Source organism: Myodes glareolus, chromosome 27, assembly GCF_982192425.1.
Source record: "Myodes glareolus chromosome 27, mMyoGla1.1, whole genome shotgun sequence".
Taxonomy (NCBI): domain Eukaryota; kingdom Metazoa; phylum Chordata; class Mammalia; order Rodentia; family Cricetidae; genus Myodes; species Myodes glareolus.
The window spans coordinates 28,935,268-28,954,536 of record NC_142052.1 but is presented as its reverse complement, the minus strand read 5'-3'; the positions used below and the strand labels follow the sequence as shown (position 1 = coordinate 28,954,536).

At 37.6% G+C, this 19,269-nt stretch overlaps 1 protein-coding gene and 1 pseudogene across 1 annotated transcript in view; one reads left to right on the top strand and one right to left on the bottom strand.

Moving 5' to 3' along the window:
* Nucleotides 1–205: 205 nt before the first annotated feature.
* Nucleotides 206–19,269, bottom strand: part of LOC148117633 (uncharacterized) — a 50,652-nt gene continuing 31,588 nt past the window's right edge. Inside the window, exons 2-4 of the mRNA XM_087902248.1 lie at nt 5,841–5,967; nt 5,585–5,645; nt 206–4,832 (exon numbers count right to left, since the gene is read on the bottom strand). Of these exons, the coding sequence (XP_087758374.1) occupies nt 3,998–4,832; nt 5,585–5,645; nt 5,841–5,967 (1,023 nt within the window). The 3' untranslated portion in view covers nt 206–3,997. The remainder of the gene's footprint in view (nt 4,833–5,584; nt 5,646–5,840; nt 5,968–19,269) is intronic.
* On the top strand, nt 18,439–18,986 carry LOC148117634 (chromobox protein homolog 3 pseudogene; annotated as a pseudogene).

Here is a 19,269-nt window from a genome sequence, read left to right as displayed (position 1 = left end):
ATGCTTTCTAGTTCCATGCTAAAAGATCACACAAAGAGCTGGGAGGTGGGGACACACACCTTTAATCCCAGCACTCGGAGGCAGAGGCAGAGTTTGAGGCCTGCCTGGTCTACAAGAGCTAGTTCCAGGACAGGTAGGACTGTTACACAGGGAATCCCTGTCTTGCAAAAACAAAAACAACTACAAAAAAATCAAACAAAAGACCTCAGGTTTAATGTTTTTATTGAGTTTATTTTCAACTGAAATCTTACGATCTCAGTACCCACTTTCTGTCATTACATTTTCATTTTCCTGGTCCTACAAGAACAGTTTTTTCTGACTCTCTCTTACTTTCTTTTTTAATTCCTCTTTTATTTGTTCCTTTTGTGTGTAGGTATGAAACATTGTAAAATACAGAAAAATAACTTGAGATAAATCTACAATAAATAGTTGTAGTTGTTAGATCCAGTGACTGTGACAAAGATACCCATGAGAATAACTCAAGGACAGAAAAAAATCAAAGGTTTATTAGGTCCAGTCAAAGATTCTGCTAATGCAGAAACCCAACTCCACTGTGGAGGACTATCTTTGAACTTCATAGGAATTCTGTGCAGGGATGACTTGAGGTCGCACTCTCGTTGACGTGCTTGGAAGGCCAGTAAGGAGGAAGCATACCTCCTTGATTAGTAGACTGCCCTGCCAATAGTCAGTCCTTGAGTACACAGAAGTGCACTAGAATTCACTCGCTATAATTAGGTTATGCTTTTTCTCCTGATGAAATATTTGTATATATTACAGCTAAAGATATTCCCATGACAACGGGCTTCTTGTTTAGAATAACTAGGACACAAAACTCTTGAAATAATTTGTAACAAAGTTGGTAGTTTCTGGAACTATTTCAAATATTATGAGAACCTAGCTTGGACAGAGATTTGAGTATTATTAAAAAGCTCTGGCTTTGCATAAAGTATGCAATAGTATCTTCTACCCTGCATCCCTTATGTTCTGATTTCTGTGGCACTACCCAGAGTCATCCATAATGGAGGTAGTTGGGAGGGAAACCCAACTATTGGCGCCTGAAACAGGGACCCTGAATGTCAGGAGTGTTAGATAATAAGAAAAGTAATTACAGGGTAATTACTGTGGCTGGCCCAGAGCCTTTCTGAAAAGTCATTGACAATGACACTGGGACTTGTTTCCTCTGCATATACTGGATTTTTGGAATCCAGTCTGTTTGGATACTCACCTTCCTGGACCTGGAGGGAGGGGGGAGGAACTTGAACTTCCCACAGGGCTGGAAGCCCTGACTGCTCTTAGGGATGGAGAGGGAGGGTGTTGGGAGGAGGGGCAGAAATGGAAACTTTCATAATTTAATAAACTTTGAAAAAAAAAAGAATGTCAGGAGTGTTGGATAATAAGAAAAGTAATTACAGAGTAATGGGACAAGGTAACTTTTCTCTGTTTCTGTCTATGCCTATGCATTGACTGGAAACTCATGGCACCCATGTATCTATATCAGACTTAGAGATGTGTCTTGAAACTATCAAGGAATATAATCCTTGGTTTCCCTCAGATGATAATTTAATGGATATAGAAAATTGGGATTGGGTTAAGATAAATGTGGAGAGAAGGCTGCTAACTCAAGGACATGAATGACCTTGTGGTCAGATACTGACTGACCATTTGTGCTATGCTTTGTTCTGTATTTAAGGAAGTTCTGAAATAAACCCTGGGCTGTTTGGCTGCTGCTTTGGCATGACTGGACACACCTCCCGATTCTACCCTGTCTTCTGTTTCTTCTGACTTTTCTTTGGCCATGAGAATCCCCTATCCAGGAACCCTAGCTCACCTTGTAGGATCAGCTCATACATATAACATATGCAGCTTTCTGGGGAGGGGTGTCTACATAGGGACAACGCAAATTCCAATGGTGCTCTGAGGTGCATTAAGAATATCTCAGGAGTATCAGCAGTTGCAAAGTGTAAATATAAAAAAGAGGTTAGCTGGAGAGCATGAAAAACAAGTAATAAGTAACTCGAGTATAATTGTAAAATAAGTAATAGTAAAATAAGAAGTAATTTGTATATAATTTTCAAAAAGTTAAATATAGGCCAAGAAAATAACAAACAGCTATCTGTACATTACTTATAGATATTTTAAAGGTCAGGGATACTAAGGAAGGACAATAATTGCTTCAGTTTTTGAAATGTATAAAAGATATGTGCTCCCATTTCCTCCAAAATGAAGTATAAATCTAGAGCTTAAAAAAGTCATGTGTGAATGAATAAGTGCATGTTTCCTTGGTCTGTGTTTTGACTATTACGACGTTGCTGTTTTATGTGATTATGTTTCTAAAAAAGTTAAGTGGTACAAATACCTGTTTGTCTGTCATTACTGTACATTTTTGTGTATTTACCTTCTTTTTTTTTCCTGAAAGAGATGAGGCAGACAACCTCTGCCTTTATGCTTCTAGAAACTTTTATTGGATCAGTTCCAGAACTTTGAGTCCCAAAAGAAAAGCTTCTCTAAGGAGAGGCATGACACTGACCACCTTCCTTCATTACTCTCTGGACCACAGCCTGCCGGCAGTTCTGGAAGAGGAAAGGGGTGCATGTGCATGCTCACTTGGGCAGAGATCCTACAGAGAGACATGCTCATGCAAAAGGGGCAGCAGTAAACAATTGTCTGCTTGCAGTTAAAGAGCTGCAGGCATGTGAAACAAAAAATCTTTGACAGTGGCTAGAGAAGTTAAAAAAGATCAATCACATCTGGGATGAACTCAATTCTCATAAGGGTTTCCAAATGGAAGTAACAATTGAATGTTGGCAAAACTTGGGGAGTTTTTGAAGCTTTCTCGTAAAAGAATGCTTTCACACAAATCTCCAATCAAGAGATTTATTTGAGAGGGAAGAAACCAAAATCATAAATACCCCTGCCAGTGTGAAATGGGGCAGCTGCATACTGAATTTGCATATGGCTCAGATAGGGCTTCTTAAAACCAGGGGGCATCAAAGGAGATTTTGAATGAGGGAATTTGAAAGACTTTAAATCTCAATCCTGAACAAAATCAGAGATGGGATGGATTTTATACTGAGAGATTGGTTACATTTGTGCTGACTTGGAGAAGTGTAGAGTGTGGGGCTTTTTTATTTGGTTGTGTTTTGACAGTGTGTTTCTTTCACTGGTACTTTTTAATGTTTGGGCTGTTTTCAGGGAGATATTGTTTCTTTAGCCAGTTCCAGATTCAGAAAAAAAGTACTTTCCTTTGGCTCTGCTTTCAGGTCTGAGGTGTGTTTCTTTGACTAGCCCTTTCTCCCACCCAGAGGCTCAAAAAATGATTTTGTCCATAAGTTTTCTGGTTCAAGCAAAATAAAAAGAGATATCACAGTGCTTGAACAGATTTTCATGCTGTCCATTTTTTCTAAGAAATAACTGATGATGCTTAACTGACTATATGTCTGTTGAATTTAGATATTTAAAACATAAGTTATAATAAGCCCTCAGTTTCTTCCACAGTCCCAAATGATTTGGGCAATATACACACGCTTTATCAGATTGATTACATATAAAAGTCTTACTCATGTATGAAGTACAAAACATTAAAACACTAAATTCACTTATAGTTTCACTATAGTATGATTTTTCATGGCTTTACAGAATACACACATAAAATTCATAGAGTTTTTCTACAAGATGATTGATTTTATGTATTTGCAGATGATTGTGATGAAGGATTCACCACAGATTCCATTCACTGTTATTTCTCCAGTCTGTGTTCTTTTATGCATTTGAAGATGAATAAGATGTGAAAAGACTTTCTTACACACATATACATTCATAAAGATTCCCTACACCTTGTGTTCTTTCATTACCATGAAAACTACAGTGGTCTCCAAAGGCCTAACCACATTGACTACATTCATTGTGGTACTCTCTACTCTGTCACTTTTTGTATATTTGAAGATGACTGTGTTTTGCAAATGCCTTACCAAAATGATTACAATCATAGGGTTTCTCTCTAGAATGTATTTTTTATGCAATTGAAGACAACTGCAACTTGCAACGGCCATATCACACTGATTACATTCATAGGGTTTACTTCTCTCCAGTTATGTTTTCTTTTATGCAATTGAAGACTAGTTTGATATGCAAAGGTCTTACCACATTGATTACATTCATAGGTTTTCTCTTCAGTATGTGTTCTTTTATGCAATTGAAGATGACTGAGACGTGCAAAGGCCTTACCACAATGATTACATTCATAGGGTTTCTCTCCAGTATGTGTTCTTTTATGGCTTTTCAGAGTACTGTGAGCTGCAAAGGCCTTACCACAATGATTACATTCATAGGGTCTCTCTCCAGTATGTGTTCTTTTATGCTTTTGAAGACTATTGTGTTGGGCAAAGGCCTTACCACATTGATTACATTCATAGGGTTTCTCTCCAGTATGTGTTCTTTTATGACTTTTCAGAGTATTGTGAGCAGCAAACGCCTTACCACATTGATTACATTCATAGGGTTTTTCTCCAGTATGTGTTCTTTTATGCTGTTGAAGATCACTGTGACGTGCAACGGCCTTACCACACTGATTACATTCATAGGGTTTCTCTCCAGTATGTGTTCTTTTATGGCTTTTCAGATTACTGTGAGTTGCAAAGGCCTTACCACAATGATTACATTCATAGGGTTTCTCTCCAGTATGTGTTCTTTTATGCTTTTGAAGATAACTGTGCTGGGCAAAGGCCTTACCACACTGATTGCATTCAAAAGGTTTCTCTCCAGTATGAGTTCTTTTATGATTTTGAAGATTACTCTGAGTTGCAAAGGCCTCACCATTTTGATTTCTTTGAATCCTGCAAAGATAATTGGCACACATAAATCTTTACCACATTCAAGACACTGTTGAACATTATATCCCTATGAATTAATTTTATAACTTGTTCCAATTCTAAAAGGAATTAGGTATTAAGATTTCATAACTTTGTTTAAAATCATGTTTGCTTTTTAATTAATGGTCAGGTTGCACCTAGGAATATGAGTATAATGATAAATTCCTTTGTTTCATGGTTTACCTTTTCGCATTTACAAAAACATTTTATATTATATTATTCACATTTTTGAAGACAACTGAATACACTGAGAGATTTACCAACTTTACTGCATTCATAAATTTTACTATACTGTGAATCATATATATTTGTTAAGTGAACTAGGACATTCAGATGTATTTTCACAAACCTAAAACTCATAGGGCATTTTTGTGAAGTTTATATATTAATAATGATGGTAGAAGACATCTGTATTGTATACTTTAATCAAATTCAACAAGTATACTCTACATGGGAACTACTGATTATCTTCACTTTGTTCTAAGGAAAGGTATGTTAAATCTTTCCATATCCCTATGCTCATAAGCTTATATACACATAGGATAGGAAGAATAATTTACATACATAAAATTGGGATATATGAATTTGTGAGGATTCAATAACTGTCTCTGCACTGAAAGCTGTGCTTTTTTGCATTGCTGCTTTTATTTAAAAGTTCTAGGAAAAAGTGCAATCTCATCAGAGGCACATTGTTATCAACTACACATGAAAATTACCTTGCATGTCTTCTAGAACATTGCCAATGTTCTTCAGTGTTATGGTCTTCCCAAATGTATCCTAAAATACAGGACCAGAATATATGTTATATCATTTAAAAATGTGCAACATTTAGCTTATTATCTTAAGTGCACCTAAGAACTATGACTGCTTTATACACCTCATTCTTCTTTCTAAATCAAATTGCAGAACAACATCCTTAACCAAGTAAAAGTTGTGTCCATATTTTGAAACATGAAGGAAATTCATTATTACCTATAGAAATGAGGTTCCTATATGTCTCCAGCATTACATCTTTATAGAGATTCTTCTGGGAAGGATTCAGCAAATCCCACTCTTCCTGAGTGAAGTTGATATACACATCTTCATTGGTCACTGCCTTCTAAAATATACCACACATGTGTAAAATGGAAAGCATGACAATGACAAAGTTAGAAATGCATACTTCTTTCAGAGAATAGACATATGATTCTGGTGTTCCTAACTCTTATTCCATGACATAGACAATCACTTTTTAAGGAAATTGAAAAGCAGAATCAACTCTGTCTTTTCTCTACCCTTTTTTATGGGTTACCACCTCATAAGACCAATGTTTATTGAGAGGAAGAGACAACAAAAAAGATCAACAGTATATAGTATGCATGAGAAAACTGTATGAAGAGTTACAGACCACACAAAAAAAGTAATACGTAAACACTGGGTATGTTGTGTCTTTAACCACAATGCTCAGAAAAAAGAGGTGGGTATATTTGTCTCTAAGTTGAATGCCAGTCAAGCTTATGCAATCAGGTCCAGGACAGGTGGAAGTACACATTCAGACACCATCTCCATTCAAAAATCAGTGAAACAAACAAATGAGATAGAAAGAACTGAAAGACTTTTATTGAAGTTCTTACAAATAATTCTATGTTCACTCCAGTTCTGTATTCATCTTCCAGATATCTGAGTGCCTTAATTTAAACTGTAATTCCAATAACATTTTGTAGAAAGCAACTCCGTGTATAAAGCAGTTAAAATGGAAAGAAGAAAACACTAGAAATATAAATGTTGGGTATAAATAATCAACACATGGCTGGAGAGAGGGCACAGTAATTCAGAGTTTTTGCTCATCTTGAATGGAGGTGGGCACATTTTCCAGTACTTACATGGGGATCACAACTTTCCATTGTTCTTTGATCAGGAATTCTGAGATCTTTTGATCACCTTGATGACAAGGTACACATGTAATGAATATCCATGAAGACATATAAAATAGTCATAAAGATTTTTAAAAAATCAAACCAAGCGTAACAAGCCAGACAAAGTTCATGTACTGCAATTAACTGACTCAGAATGTTCAGGTAGTATTAATATCATAAATACATGACATCCTGGGAATCAGAGTGATACCCTCTTTCAAATTTTAAAATTAAAATACGCATGAAGCTCAGCACAGCAGCATATACCTGACATATAAAACCTATATTCTAGGGCTGTCATCCTATAATATAAAAATGATGCCCCCTTTACTTTCAGGAATTTGGAGCCACACAGTAAGGGCTACTTAGACATGCAAATATAGCAATTAAAATAGCAGGTTGCCAAACTTTTTAAAAGCAACTGTTTCTGCTATATCTCATTTTTACCTATAGAATATAGGTAAGATATGGAATGTAGAGACTAAGCCTATAATGATAGCAAAAGCATTTCAGTAAAAGTAGGAAATTATCTAATTAATGACAAGCATAAAAGAGTAGATATAAATGTCAGGAAATTAGTTGAGAGTATTGAGACGTATCACATACAATGAGGAATTTCTCCTAGACAGGATTTTCCTACTAAAGATTCTCAGGAAATTGAAAGAAAGCCACCAAGGAGAGAAACTTGTTCAAATACATGATCTTTTCTGGGAGGTTGTTCATTCAGTCACATGCATCATGAACCCAGTCATTATTGGTTCATGGTGAACAATGGAAAAATTGCATTTAGTCATTTCAAGGATAGACATTTAATGATCGTCATCTACAATGGGTCCCTACACTGTCCAAATGTGTAATGTCTCCTCTGGCACTCAAGATGTTCTGTTGACAACAACATTGTATAAAACCTGAAAACATGTTACCTATTTCTAACATCAAGGGCACAAAATAATCTTAACATTCCTAAAGAGAAAAATAAACACACAGTCAGGGATGGTTGGACCAACGCAAGACTGAAGCAGAGCAAGACAAATGTCAAATCCTGTAGCTCTCTGGTCAGATGTATGGGCTTCAGTTTCAAATGACTTAAATGGCCCTATCCTTACAACTTCTCATGCATTTCTCTCTTTGGTACCTTCCACTCACTATAAGCTGCTAGATATCCATGGAAGTTGTGTCATAACTTAGGAATCTTAACATCTTTGTGCTCAAAATGTAACCCAGTGTGTTGTGAAATAACATTTTTAAATTTGTTATATTTATTTATGCTGTGGAACATTTGTTTTAATGATGCAAAGAAGTGCTACATTGGCTTAGCTCTCTAAAGTTGTGATGCGTTGCCTATTTAAAATATCTGGTTAATCTAAAACATATTTAAAAGACCAATAGCATAACAAGAAAGGATAGGCAGGGCTGCCAGGAAAAGAGAATAAATTAGGGGGGGGGAATCTGGGAGGAAAAAAGAAAGAAGAGGCAACAAAAGGAGAGATCAACAGGAGCCTTCAATCCAGCTACACAGCTAGCCATGGCATTAGAAATAAAGAGAGAAATAAAGATAAAGGCCATTAGGAAATGTAGCGAGAACAATTAAGTTAAAAACAACCTGTCTTGAAACAAGTCAAAGTCAAACATTTATAAAAAAAAAAAAGCCTCCATGTGTGAAATTAATTGAGAATTTAGGTGGGAGGCCCTAAAGGAACAAGAGAGGAAAAGAAACAACCAACATCACCACACCCAGCTTCAGTCCTCACAGCTTCATGCAATGAACTCTCACTGTCTCCTTACTGGGCTTTTTACTCTAAAAAATAAACATAGATGCCTGCAGCAATGGTAAACTGTAAACCATAAACTTAAAAGCCGTGATCTTAAATTTTGATTCTTTCATGTTCCCAAAACCAACACATGATTGGTAATGCTGAGACGTTGGATTTCTTAATTGTAAAGAACACTAACGAGCTTGGACCATAGGTGCAGAAGGTTTTGAATGAAGTAGCTTCCTGAGACAATGAATCACATTGCTCAACCTTCCCTAAATTGAAGGTTTATGTGTATGGAGTCTTACCCTTCAGGCACCTTGATAAGCTTCCACTGCATAGTAATGGCTTCTCTGTAATAATAAACTCTTTGAAAATTCTTTGTAAATATAGGCAATATCAAATCCACTGATGACAATTTAAGCTGGAGAGGTTGTAGGATAAAGGGAACACTCCTACATTTCTAATTGGAGTGCAAACTGGTACAGCTGCTTTGGACATCAATATGGTGGTTACTCAGAAAATTAGGAAGTAATCTGGGTGGTAGTGGTGCATGCTTTTAATCCTAGAACTTGGTAGGCAGAGACAGGTGGATCTCTGTAATTTTGACACTAGCTTGGTATACAAGAGATAGTTTCAGGACATGCGCCAAAGCTACAGAGCACCTCTGTCTTGAAAAAAATCAAAAAAAGAAAAGGAAAAAAAATAAGAAACAATCTACCTCAAGACCTAGCAATACCACTTTTTTGTATATAACCAAAGGATGCTCAATCATACCCCAAGGACAAGCGCTCAAATATATCTATAGCAGCATTATTTGTCATAGCCAGAACCTGAAGACAACCCCTCGACTGAACAATGGATAAAGAAATTGTTGTACATTTGCACAGTGGAGGAGTACACAAGGGGAAAAATAATGACCTCTTGAAATTTCTGGGCAATTGGCTGGATCTATAAAACATATGAAATGAGTTAACCCTGACCAAGAAAGGCAAATATGTACTCACTCCTAAATGGCTTTTAGATATAAAGCAATGGACAACCAGCCTACAATACACAATCCCAGAGAACATAGACAACAAAGAGGACCCTAATAGAGATATCATGGATCTATGTGGTATGAAGAAAAAGACAAGATCTCTGAGTAAAATGGTAGCACGTAGTTCATGAGACAATGTAGAAGGGGAGGGGAGAGCACTGATTTAGTGAAAGAAACATACCCTAACCCTGAAAGCAGAACAAAAGGAACACAACCTGACATAAAACCAGAGCCAAAGAATACACTTTGGCCCTGGAACCAGAACCAAATTGGCCTCTGACCAACTGAACATAAAACTAAACAATCCCTTTGCAGGAAAATCAACCAATAGTTGAACATAAAACCAACTAATTCCCAATTATGAAATCTAACCAATCTGAGGTTATCTAAGCTCAAGGGAATTGAAACCTGACCAATTCCCTCCCTGAAAATCTTCTCCCTGGAAAATTCCATTCCTAAGAAGCCCTAGAAAATCCCCTGTTTGTGTTCAGTTGGGAACTCTTTTTCCACGTTTGCTGAGGCAGCCAATTTCCTGGATTTCTCCGTCAGTAATAAATTTTGAAAGAATTTTGGGTAAAGATCATTTGGTGACACAGATCACAGTTTATTCTTGGAAGCTCCAACAGGGTACCATAGCCAAACAAAGTAATAACTTCTTTTTATAAACAGCAGATTGGTCCCTTTCTGCAGGGTTTCTCCTTAGCAGAGTGAAGCAGAAGTAATAACAACTTTTGCAGTAGTTGAGATTAAAAGGATATTTCTGCAGTAAATCTCCCTTAGAAGCAGATGAGAAATCAGCTCTAATGGCTCTCTCTCAGAGAAGCGCATGTTTGCCTTATGTTGTGGGTGACCATCTCATACCAGAACCCTTTTTTCTCTTGACTGTAGGTAACCAGGTTATACCTTCAGAACTGTAGGTATAGCCTGAATTCCTGAGAAGTTTGGATACCTTTATCTCCATAGCTATAACACTTGTGTATATATATATATATATATATATATATATATATATATATATATATATGAACTTCCCAAAAGGTTAGGATACTTCCCCCAGAGTTAGTTGTAACACTTTGAAGTATAGCCTGACTTTCTGACAAGTCAAGATTCCTTTACCTCTGGCGCTGTAATACTTGCAGTGCACATACATAACCATTCTCACATACACACAATCACACTCATGATTTTCTTTAGGTCCCCATAAGATTATAAGTGCCCACCACAAGCAGGAAGTAGCCTGAAATACTATGCCCACATTCCCCCCAAAAAATGGACTATGGATATTTTTCTTTGATTAAAAAAAAAAGAGGGAAATGGTGCGGGAGAATTGTCTGTATTCTGTCAATCATGTATTTTAATAAAACACTGATTGACCAGGCAGGAAGTAGAGGCAGGGCAATGAGAATAGGAGAAGGCTAGGGAGGAGGAAGCTTCCTCTGTCACTCCTGCCCATATCACTGAAGCAGCAAATGTGAGCTGCCTTGCTGAAAAAGGTCCTGAGCCTATGGCTAAAATAGATCAGAAAAATGGGTTAATCAAGATGTGAGCGTTAGCTAATAAGTAGCCTGACCTAATGGGCCGATCAGCATAGTAACTTATAGAAATCTCCTGTGTGATGATTTTATTTGGGGCTTACGGACTGTGGGGAACTGGGCAGGACAGAAACCCCAACAAGCAGGGCCCCTCATGTTACAGATGGACACACTCAAACTTACCCAGAAAAAAAGTGCAAATTCTGAGTAGACTTTTGTTCTGATTATTTGTCCATCCACTTAACCCTAGCTAGAATTATTTGGGAAGAGAAACCTAACTGAGAAAACACCTGCGTCAGATGGACTATGAACAATTCCAAATGGCATTTTCTTGACTATTAGATCCAACAAAGATTTAAATCACCATCAATGAAAACAAGATATTCCATGAGAAACCCAGATTGAAATGATTCTTATATACAAATCCTGCCATACAGAAAGTAAGAAAAGAAAAACTCCAACCCAAGGAGGTGAATTATACCAATAGATAACCTCATACCAACAAACCCCAAAGAAGGGAAACCCAAGAACTACCACCAAAAATAACAGGAATTAGTAATCACTACTCATTAATGTCTCCTAATATCAATGAACTCAATTCACCTAAAACACACACAGTCTAAGAGAATAAAAATAAAAGCAGAATACATCCTTCTGCTGCACACAAGAAACACACCTCAACCTCAAGTACAGGCATTGCCTCAGAGTAAAGGGTTGGGGAAAGATTTTCAATAAAATGAACCCGAGAAACAAGCACTCGTAGCTATCCTAATATCTAAGAAAATTGACTGCAAACTAAAATCAATCAGAGTAGATGGGGAAGTACACTTCATACTCATCACAGGAAAAATCCATCAAGATGAAATCTCAATCCTGAACATCTATGCCCCTAATATAAAAAGCACCCATATATGTAAAAGAAACATTACTAAAGCTTAAATCATACATCAAACACCACACATTAATAGTAGGAGACTTAAACACCCCACCACTCCTTCCAAGACAAACAGACTGAAACTTACTACAGAATTAAGACAACTACAGATGTTATGACTCAAATGGACTTAACAAACATCTATAGAATATTCCACCCAAAAGCTAAAGGTTCTTCTCAGCACTTCAGGGACCTTCTCCAAAATTGACTCCATATGTGGTAACAAAGCAAATTTCAACAGACACAAAGAAATTGGAATCACCCTGAGTCTTATCAAATCACCATATTTTCAAGTTATACTTCAATAACACCAATCACAGAAAGTCTACAAACTCTTAGAAAGTGAACAGTGCTCAGTTGTATCACAGTGGGGCAAAGAAAGAAAGAAAGAAAGAAACAAAGAAAGAAAGAGGGAGGGAGGGAAGGAGAGAAGAAAGAAAGAAGGAAGGAATTAAACACTTTCTGTAATTCAACAATAATGAAGCACAACATACCCAAACCTATGGGACACTATGTAAGCAGTGCTGTGAAGATAATTCATAGCACTAAGTGCCTACATAAATAACATGGAGAAATCTCACACTAGTAACTTAAGAGAACACCCGAAAGCTCCAGATCAAAAGCAGAAGTCTCACTCAAGATGAGTAGATGAAAAGAAATAATCAAATTTAGGGCTGATATAAATAACATATAAACAAGGAAAACAATACAAAGAATCAATGTAACAAAGAATGGTTCTTTGAAAAAATAAAGAAGATAGACAAACCCTTATCCAAGTTAACCAAAAAGCAGAGAGAGAACATCTAAATTAACAAAATCATAAATGAAAAGGTAGACTGTTTGTCGAGGTTTCTGTCCTTCCTGGGTCCTGCAGTCTTTAAGTCCCAAAGAAATCACAAAATGATATACAGTAATTATAAACTGATTGGCCTAGTATGTAAGGCTTCTTATTAACTCTTATAACATGTATTAGCCCACAATTCTTGTCTGTGTTAGTCATGTGGCTTGGTACAATTTTCAGAAAGGCAGTCACATCTTGCTTGCTCTGGGTTAGGCTTCCTCTCTGTGTTGGGTAACGACTGCCAACTTCTTCCAGAATTCTCGTTGCCCTGACAATACTTCCTGCCTGGCTGCTGGCCATTCAGCATTCATTTAAAATAGAGGTGACAGGGTACAGACCATTGTCCCACAGCAGTAGACATAACCTAAGACTCTGAGGAAATTCAGAGAATCTTTATGTTATACCTCAAAGCCTGTATTCCACAAAATTGAAAAATGTGAAGTAAATGAACAATTGTCTGGATAGGTACCACATACCAAAATTAAATCAGGACCAGGAAAACAATTTAGATAGACCTATAACCTGCAAGGAATTAGAGCAGACATCCAAAGCCCCCTCCCCCCCAAAAAAAATCCAGGGCTGAATGGTTTCAGTGAAGAATTCTATCAGAACTTCAAAAAAGAGTTAACACCTATATTCTTCAAATTTTTTACAGAAAATACAATGAGAAAGATTTCTCAAACTCTTTTTATGAAGTCACAGTTACCCTGATAATAAAACCACAAAGAGACTCAATCAAGAAAGAAAATTACAGACCAACCTCCCTCATGATCATTGGTGCAAAAATACTCAGTAAAATCCTTGCAAACCAAATCTAAGAACACATCCAAAAAATTATTAACCATAGTGAAGTCAGCTTCATCCCAGAGATGAAGGATGGTTTAACATATGAAAGTCTGTCAATATAATCCACCATATAAATGAATCAAAAAATATCTATTATCTTCTCATTAGATTCTGAAAAAGCAGTTGACAAAATACCAGAAAATGGAACGTTGCTCTTAGATAGGTGGGATCAACATAATAACAAAGGCAACCCTATCAAAAACAATCTATAGATTTCATGCAATCATCTTCAACATCCCAACATGATTCTTCACAGACCTTGAAAACACACTACTCAAATTCATAGGGGAAAACAATACACCAAGGAAAGCCAAAAATGCTGTACAGTAGTAGAACTTCTGGAAGTATCACCACCTCAGCTTATAGAGCTATAGTAATGAAAGCCGATTGGTATTGGCATAAAAACAGACATGTTGACTAATGGAATCGAAACAAAGATTCAGATATGAATCTACATACCTATGAAAACCTGATTTTTGACAAAGAAGCTAAAATTATGTAATGGAAAAAAGAAAGCATCTTCGACAAATGGTGCAGGTATAACTAGATATCAACATGTAGACGAATGCAAATGATCCATATCTATTCCCAAACTCAACTATTTGCACAAACTCAAATGCAAATAGATTGATGTAGGAGAATTGTCTTATTCTGTCAATCATATTTTAATAAAACGCTGATTGGCCAGGCAGGCAGTATAGGCGGGAAAATCAGACAGGAAGTAGAGGTGATGCAATGAGAACAGGAAAATTCTGGGAAGCAGAGAAGTTCCTCAGCCACTCCTGCGCAGACCACCTAAGAGGCAAGATGTAAGCTGCCCAGCTGAGAAAGGTACCGTGTGGCTGACATAGATAAGGATAATGGGGTAACAAAAGTTATAAGAGCTAATAAGTAGCCTGACCTAATGGGCCAATCAGTTTTATAACCTGATTATAAAGTTTTATGGAGTCTTGTGTGTGATTTCTCTTTGGGCTTGCCGGACGTGTGGTACTGGGCGGGACAGAAACTCCAACAAGCCAGCCCTCGTGTTACATATGGCGCCCAGACATGGATAACTGAATCCACAGAAAGCCTGAGAAAGCTTGGGAAAGAATAGAGTAAAGCTTGTTTTGTTTGTAGCAGCAATTTCTCAGGTCTACTTTGCTTGCTAGAGGCAAGCAAGGCTCTCATCTAAGAGAGGCTTCCTGACTCAGCTTTAGCTGCAAAACCTTGCAGCTCATTAGAAGGTCCTGCCATGAAACACTTAAACGGTGTTGATGAAAAGCTTAACGCATGCTTTTCGGTTTTAAGCTGTAGCAGGAAAAAAGCTGTGCTGTTTTAAAATGTCGGCTTTATGGGCTGTCCTGCCAGGGCAAACTCTGACTCTTTCAGGCAGGCGGACCAACTGAGTGTGGTCTGTGAGCAGGATGATGCTGTTTGCTTGCTAGCAAGGACCTTGAAACGTCATAGAGTTGTGGCAGAGAACTGCAGCTCTGGCTGGTATCTCAGCCATGAGACTGGAAAGCTAAGGAATGAGCTGGATCTAGCTGTCAAAGTCACGGCTTTCCATATTGCTTTGTAAATTAAAGGCTCATGTAGTCAGAAAAAGAGAGATACAGTAAAGAGAGATTCAAAGAGGAAAAAACCTCTAAATGGTTTACTATGTGTTGAAAATATATGCAGGCTAAAGGTTAAAGTCATTAAAAATAAAAAAGAAAGAAAGGGAGAAATAAGGTGTGGTGGTACATACCTTTAATCCCAATGCCTAGGAGGCAGAGGTACATTGACCTCTGTGACTTCAGGGTGTGGAGATACACACTTTTAATCCCAATGCCTGGGAGGCAGAGACAGACAGATCTCTGTGAGTTCAAGGTGTGGTAACAAACACCTTTAATCCCAGCAATGGGGAGGCTGAGACAGAGGGATCTCTGTGAGTTCAAGGACAGTCTGGTCTACAGAGTTATTCCAGGACAAAGATATATACAGAGAACCTGTCTCAAAAAGCCAAAAGTTAAAGTAAAAATAGAAGAAATAGAGGTTGAAATAAAGCTGCATAAAGATGGAAATATACAAAGAATCTTGATACTGTATGCTATTATGCTCTCTTTGATTTGTTTGAATGCTGAGGAAGGAGCAACAGCTGCTAAAAAACTTTTGTTTATAAATGCTGCTGAACTAACCCAAGATAGGCATTTTGAAAATACCTTGGCTTCAAAACTGAAGTCAAATGGTTTGTTACTTTGGAGAAGAGATTTTGCTTTTGTTTCCACAGAAAATGAGAGGTTGTGGATTCATTCTGAGTTAAGAAAAATCCAGTATGATCAAGGAAGGCCACCTGAGAAATCTCCAACAGGAACAGATGGCCCAGATGTCTGAGTTCTTCATCCAGAATGGATTCAAGGCGCTGCCTGAGATGATTAGGTCTCACAGGATACTCCAGTCAGGACTTGATTATAACTTTAAATTTTCTTTAGGTCTCCATAAGATCATCAGCACCCCCAATCAGCAGGAAGTAGCCTGAAATACTACGCCCACATTCCCAACAAATGGACTATGGGTATTTTCCTTTGTTTAAAAAAAAGAGGGAAATGATGTGGGAGAATTGTCTGTATTCTGTCAATCATATTTTAATAAAATGTTGATTGGCCAGGCAGGCAGTATAGGTGGGAAAACCAGACAGGAAGTAGAGGTGATGCAATGAGAACAGGAGAATTCTGGGAAGCAGAGAAGTTCCTCAGCCACTCCTGCGCAGACCACCTAAGAGGCAAGATGTAAGCTGCCCAGCTGAGAAAAGTACTGTGTGGCTGACATAGATAAGGATAATGGGGTAACAAAAGTTATAAGAGCTAATAAGTAGCCTGACCTAATGGGTCAATCAGTTTTATAACCTTATGGAGTCTTGTGTGTGATTTCTCTTTGGGCTTGCCGGACGTGGGGTACTGGGCGGGACAGAAACTCCAACAAGCCAGCCCTCGTGTTACAATAGATAAAATACTTCAATATAAATCTGGGCACACTTAAATGGGTAGAGAAAAATGTAGGAAGTAGCTTTCAATGCATGGGCACAAAAGACTACTTCCTAAATATAGCACCAGTAGCCAAACACTGAGAGCAAAAATAAACAAATGGGAATTTCTGAAACTGAGAAACTTTTGTAAAGCAAAAGTCACAATGAATAAGATAAAAAGGCATCCCACTGAAAGGGTAAAGATCGTCCCAACACCAGATCACACAAAGGACTGATCTGGAAAATATATAAACTACTCAAGAAATTAGACATCAAATTCCAAATATTCCAAATAAAAGTGAGATACAGATCTAAATAGAGACTTTTCAAGAGAAGAATTTCAAATGTCTGAAAGATACTTAAGGAAATGTTCAGCATTCTTAGCAATCACAGAAATACAAATCAAAATGACTCTGAGATAGCATCTTTCATCAGTTAGAATGGCTAAGATTAAAACCATCAATGAAAATTTATGGTGGAGAGGATGTGAAGTAAAGGGAACACTCCTCAAATGCTGGTGAAATGTAAACTTGTTCAACCACTTTGGAAATCATTATGGTGATTTTCAGAAAATTGGAATTGAACCTATCTCAAAACCCAGCATTACTACTCTTAGGCATATACCCAAATGATGCTCAATCATAGTACAAGGACATCTGTTCAAATATGTTCATAGCAGCATTATTTGCAATAGGCAGAGCTTGGAAATAACCTAGATGACCCTCAATGAAAGAATGAATAAAGAAAATATGGTACATTTATACAATCATATACTCAAAAAAAAACCATAAAAACAAACACAGAAAACAGGATGGGAGGTAGTAGCACAGGCCGTTAATCCCAGCACTTAGAAAGCAGAGGCAGGTGGATCTCTGTAAAATCAAGGCTAAGCAGGTCTACAAGAGCTGGTTCCAGGATAGGTTTGAAGAGAAACCCTGTCTCGAAAAACCAAACCAAACCAAACCAAAACAAAACAAAAGCCACACACAATCGAGTACTATTTAGTGGTGAAAAAAAAAATGATATCTTGGAAATTACATGCAAATGGATGGAATAGGAAAATACATCTCAAATGAGAAACCCGGACACAGAAAGAAGAACATAGTTTATGTACTCACTTATAAGTGGATATTAGCTCTAAAGCAAAGGATAAGGAGCCTATTGTCCACAATCACAGAGAAGTTGAATAGCAAGGATAACCCAACGAGAAACCTACGTAGATCACCCTGGGACTGGAAATATCATTTTGAGAAATTTGGGAGTATGAGGGTGGGGGAAAGGAGGAGGGCAGAAGGAGAGAAGGAGATGACAATGTGAGAGGTGTGGAGAAGTGAAGGGAACAGGAAAGGTGAGATGAGGGAAGGACAGAAATGGAGAGCTAGGAAAGGGTTATCTTGATTGAGGGAGCCATTATGGGAATAGCAAGAAACTTGACATGAGAGAAATTCCCAGGAAGCCAGAACGATGACCCCCACTAAGACCCTAGGATTTTCTCCACGAGACAGTGCCTAAACTGATTTTGCCCTGTATTCAGATTGATGACTATCTTAAATAGAAGCTTCCTCCAGCAACTGATAGAAGCAGAGACAGAGATCTACAGCAGACCATTGGACTGGGCTCCCAAACTCTAGTTGAAGAGTGGGAAAGGTCGGGATGTGGCTGAGCTGAGGCGCACCACTGGGAGATTCTGCAGGCTTTGCAGCCCAAAGCATCCGAGTGGTGAACTCTTTGATTTTTTTTTAAATGGCCGTCAATAAAACTACATTGGAAAAAAATGGGAAACAAACAGAACTGAAAGAGTAGAAAAGTGGAAGAGGCAGAGCCAGAAGAATTTGTGGTAGAAAAATACTGGACCTATGTGTAGTGAATGGGAAGGTGGAGTTTTTCCTGAAGTGGAAAGCATTCACAGATGCTGATAGTCCTTGAGAACCAGAAGAAAATTTAGATTGTCCAGAATTAATTGAAGCATTTCTTACTTCTCCAAAAGCTGATCAAGAAAAGGATGGTGCAAAATCGAAATCTTTATCTGACAGTGAATCTGATGATACAAATTGAAGAAAAAAAAGAGATGCCGCTGACAAACCAAGGGGTTTTGCCAGAGGTCTTGATGCTGAACGCATAATTGGTGCCACAGCAGTGGAAAATTAATGTTTCTTATGAAATGGAAGAACTCAGAGGAGGTGGACTTGGTGCTGGCAAAGGAGGCGAATATGACGTGTCCTCAGATTGTCATCGCCTTTTATGACGAAAGGCTGACTTGGCATTCTTATCCAGAAAATGAGGCACAATAATTGTTTGCATATATATATATATATATATATACACACACACGCACACACACACACACACACACACACACATATACTGGATCGTAAATTTTGAATTACTAGTGTGCAAAAATAGCGTTCTAATGAAAATCGAGTTTGATATGCTGGTATTGAAAGTACTGACAGTAGTTGAGATGTTTTTGGGTTTTGTTCTGCATCAAAAGGCACTGATTCCTTCGAGCAAATAAAAGCTTTCTGTAGTTGCTTCTTTAAACAGTAGAATGTTTGATACCGTGTTGTATTTCCT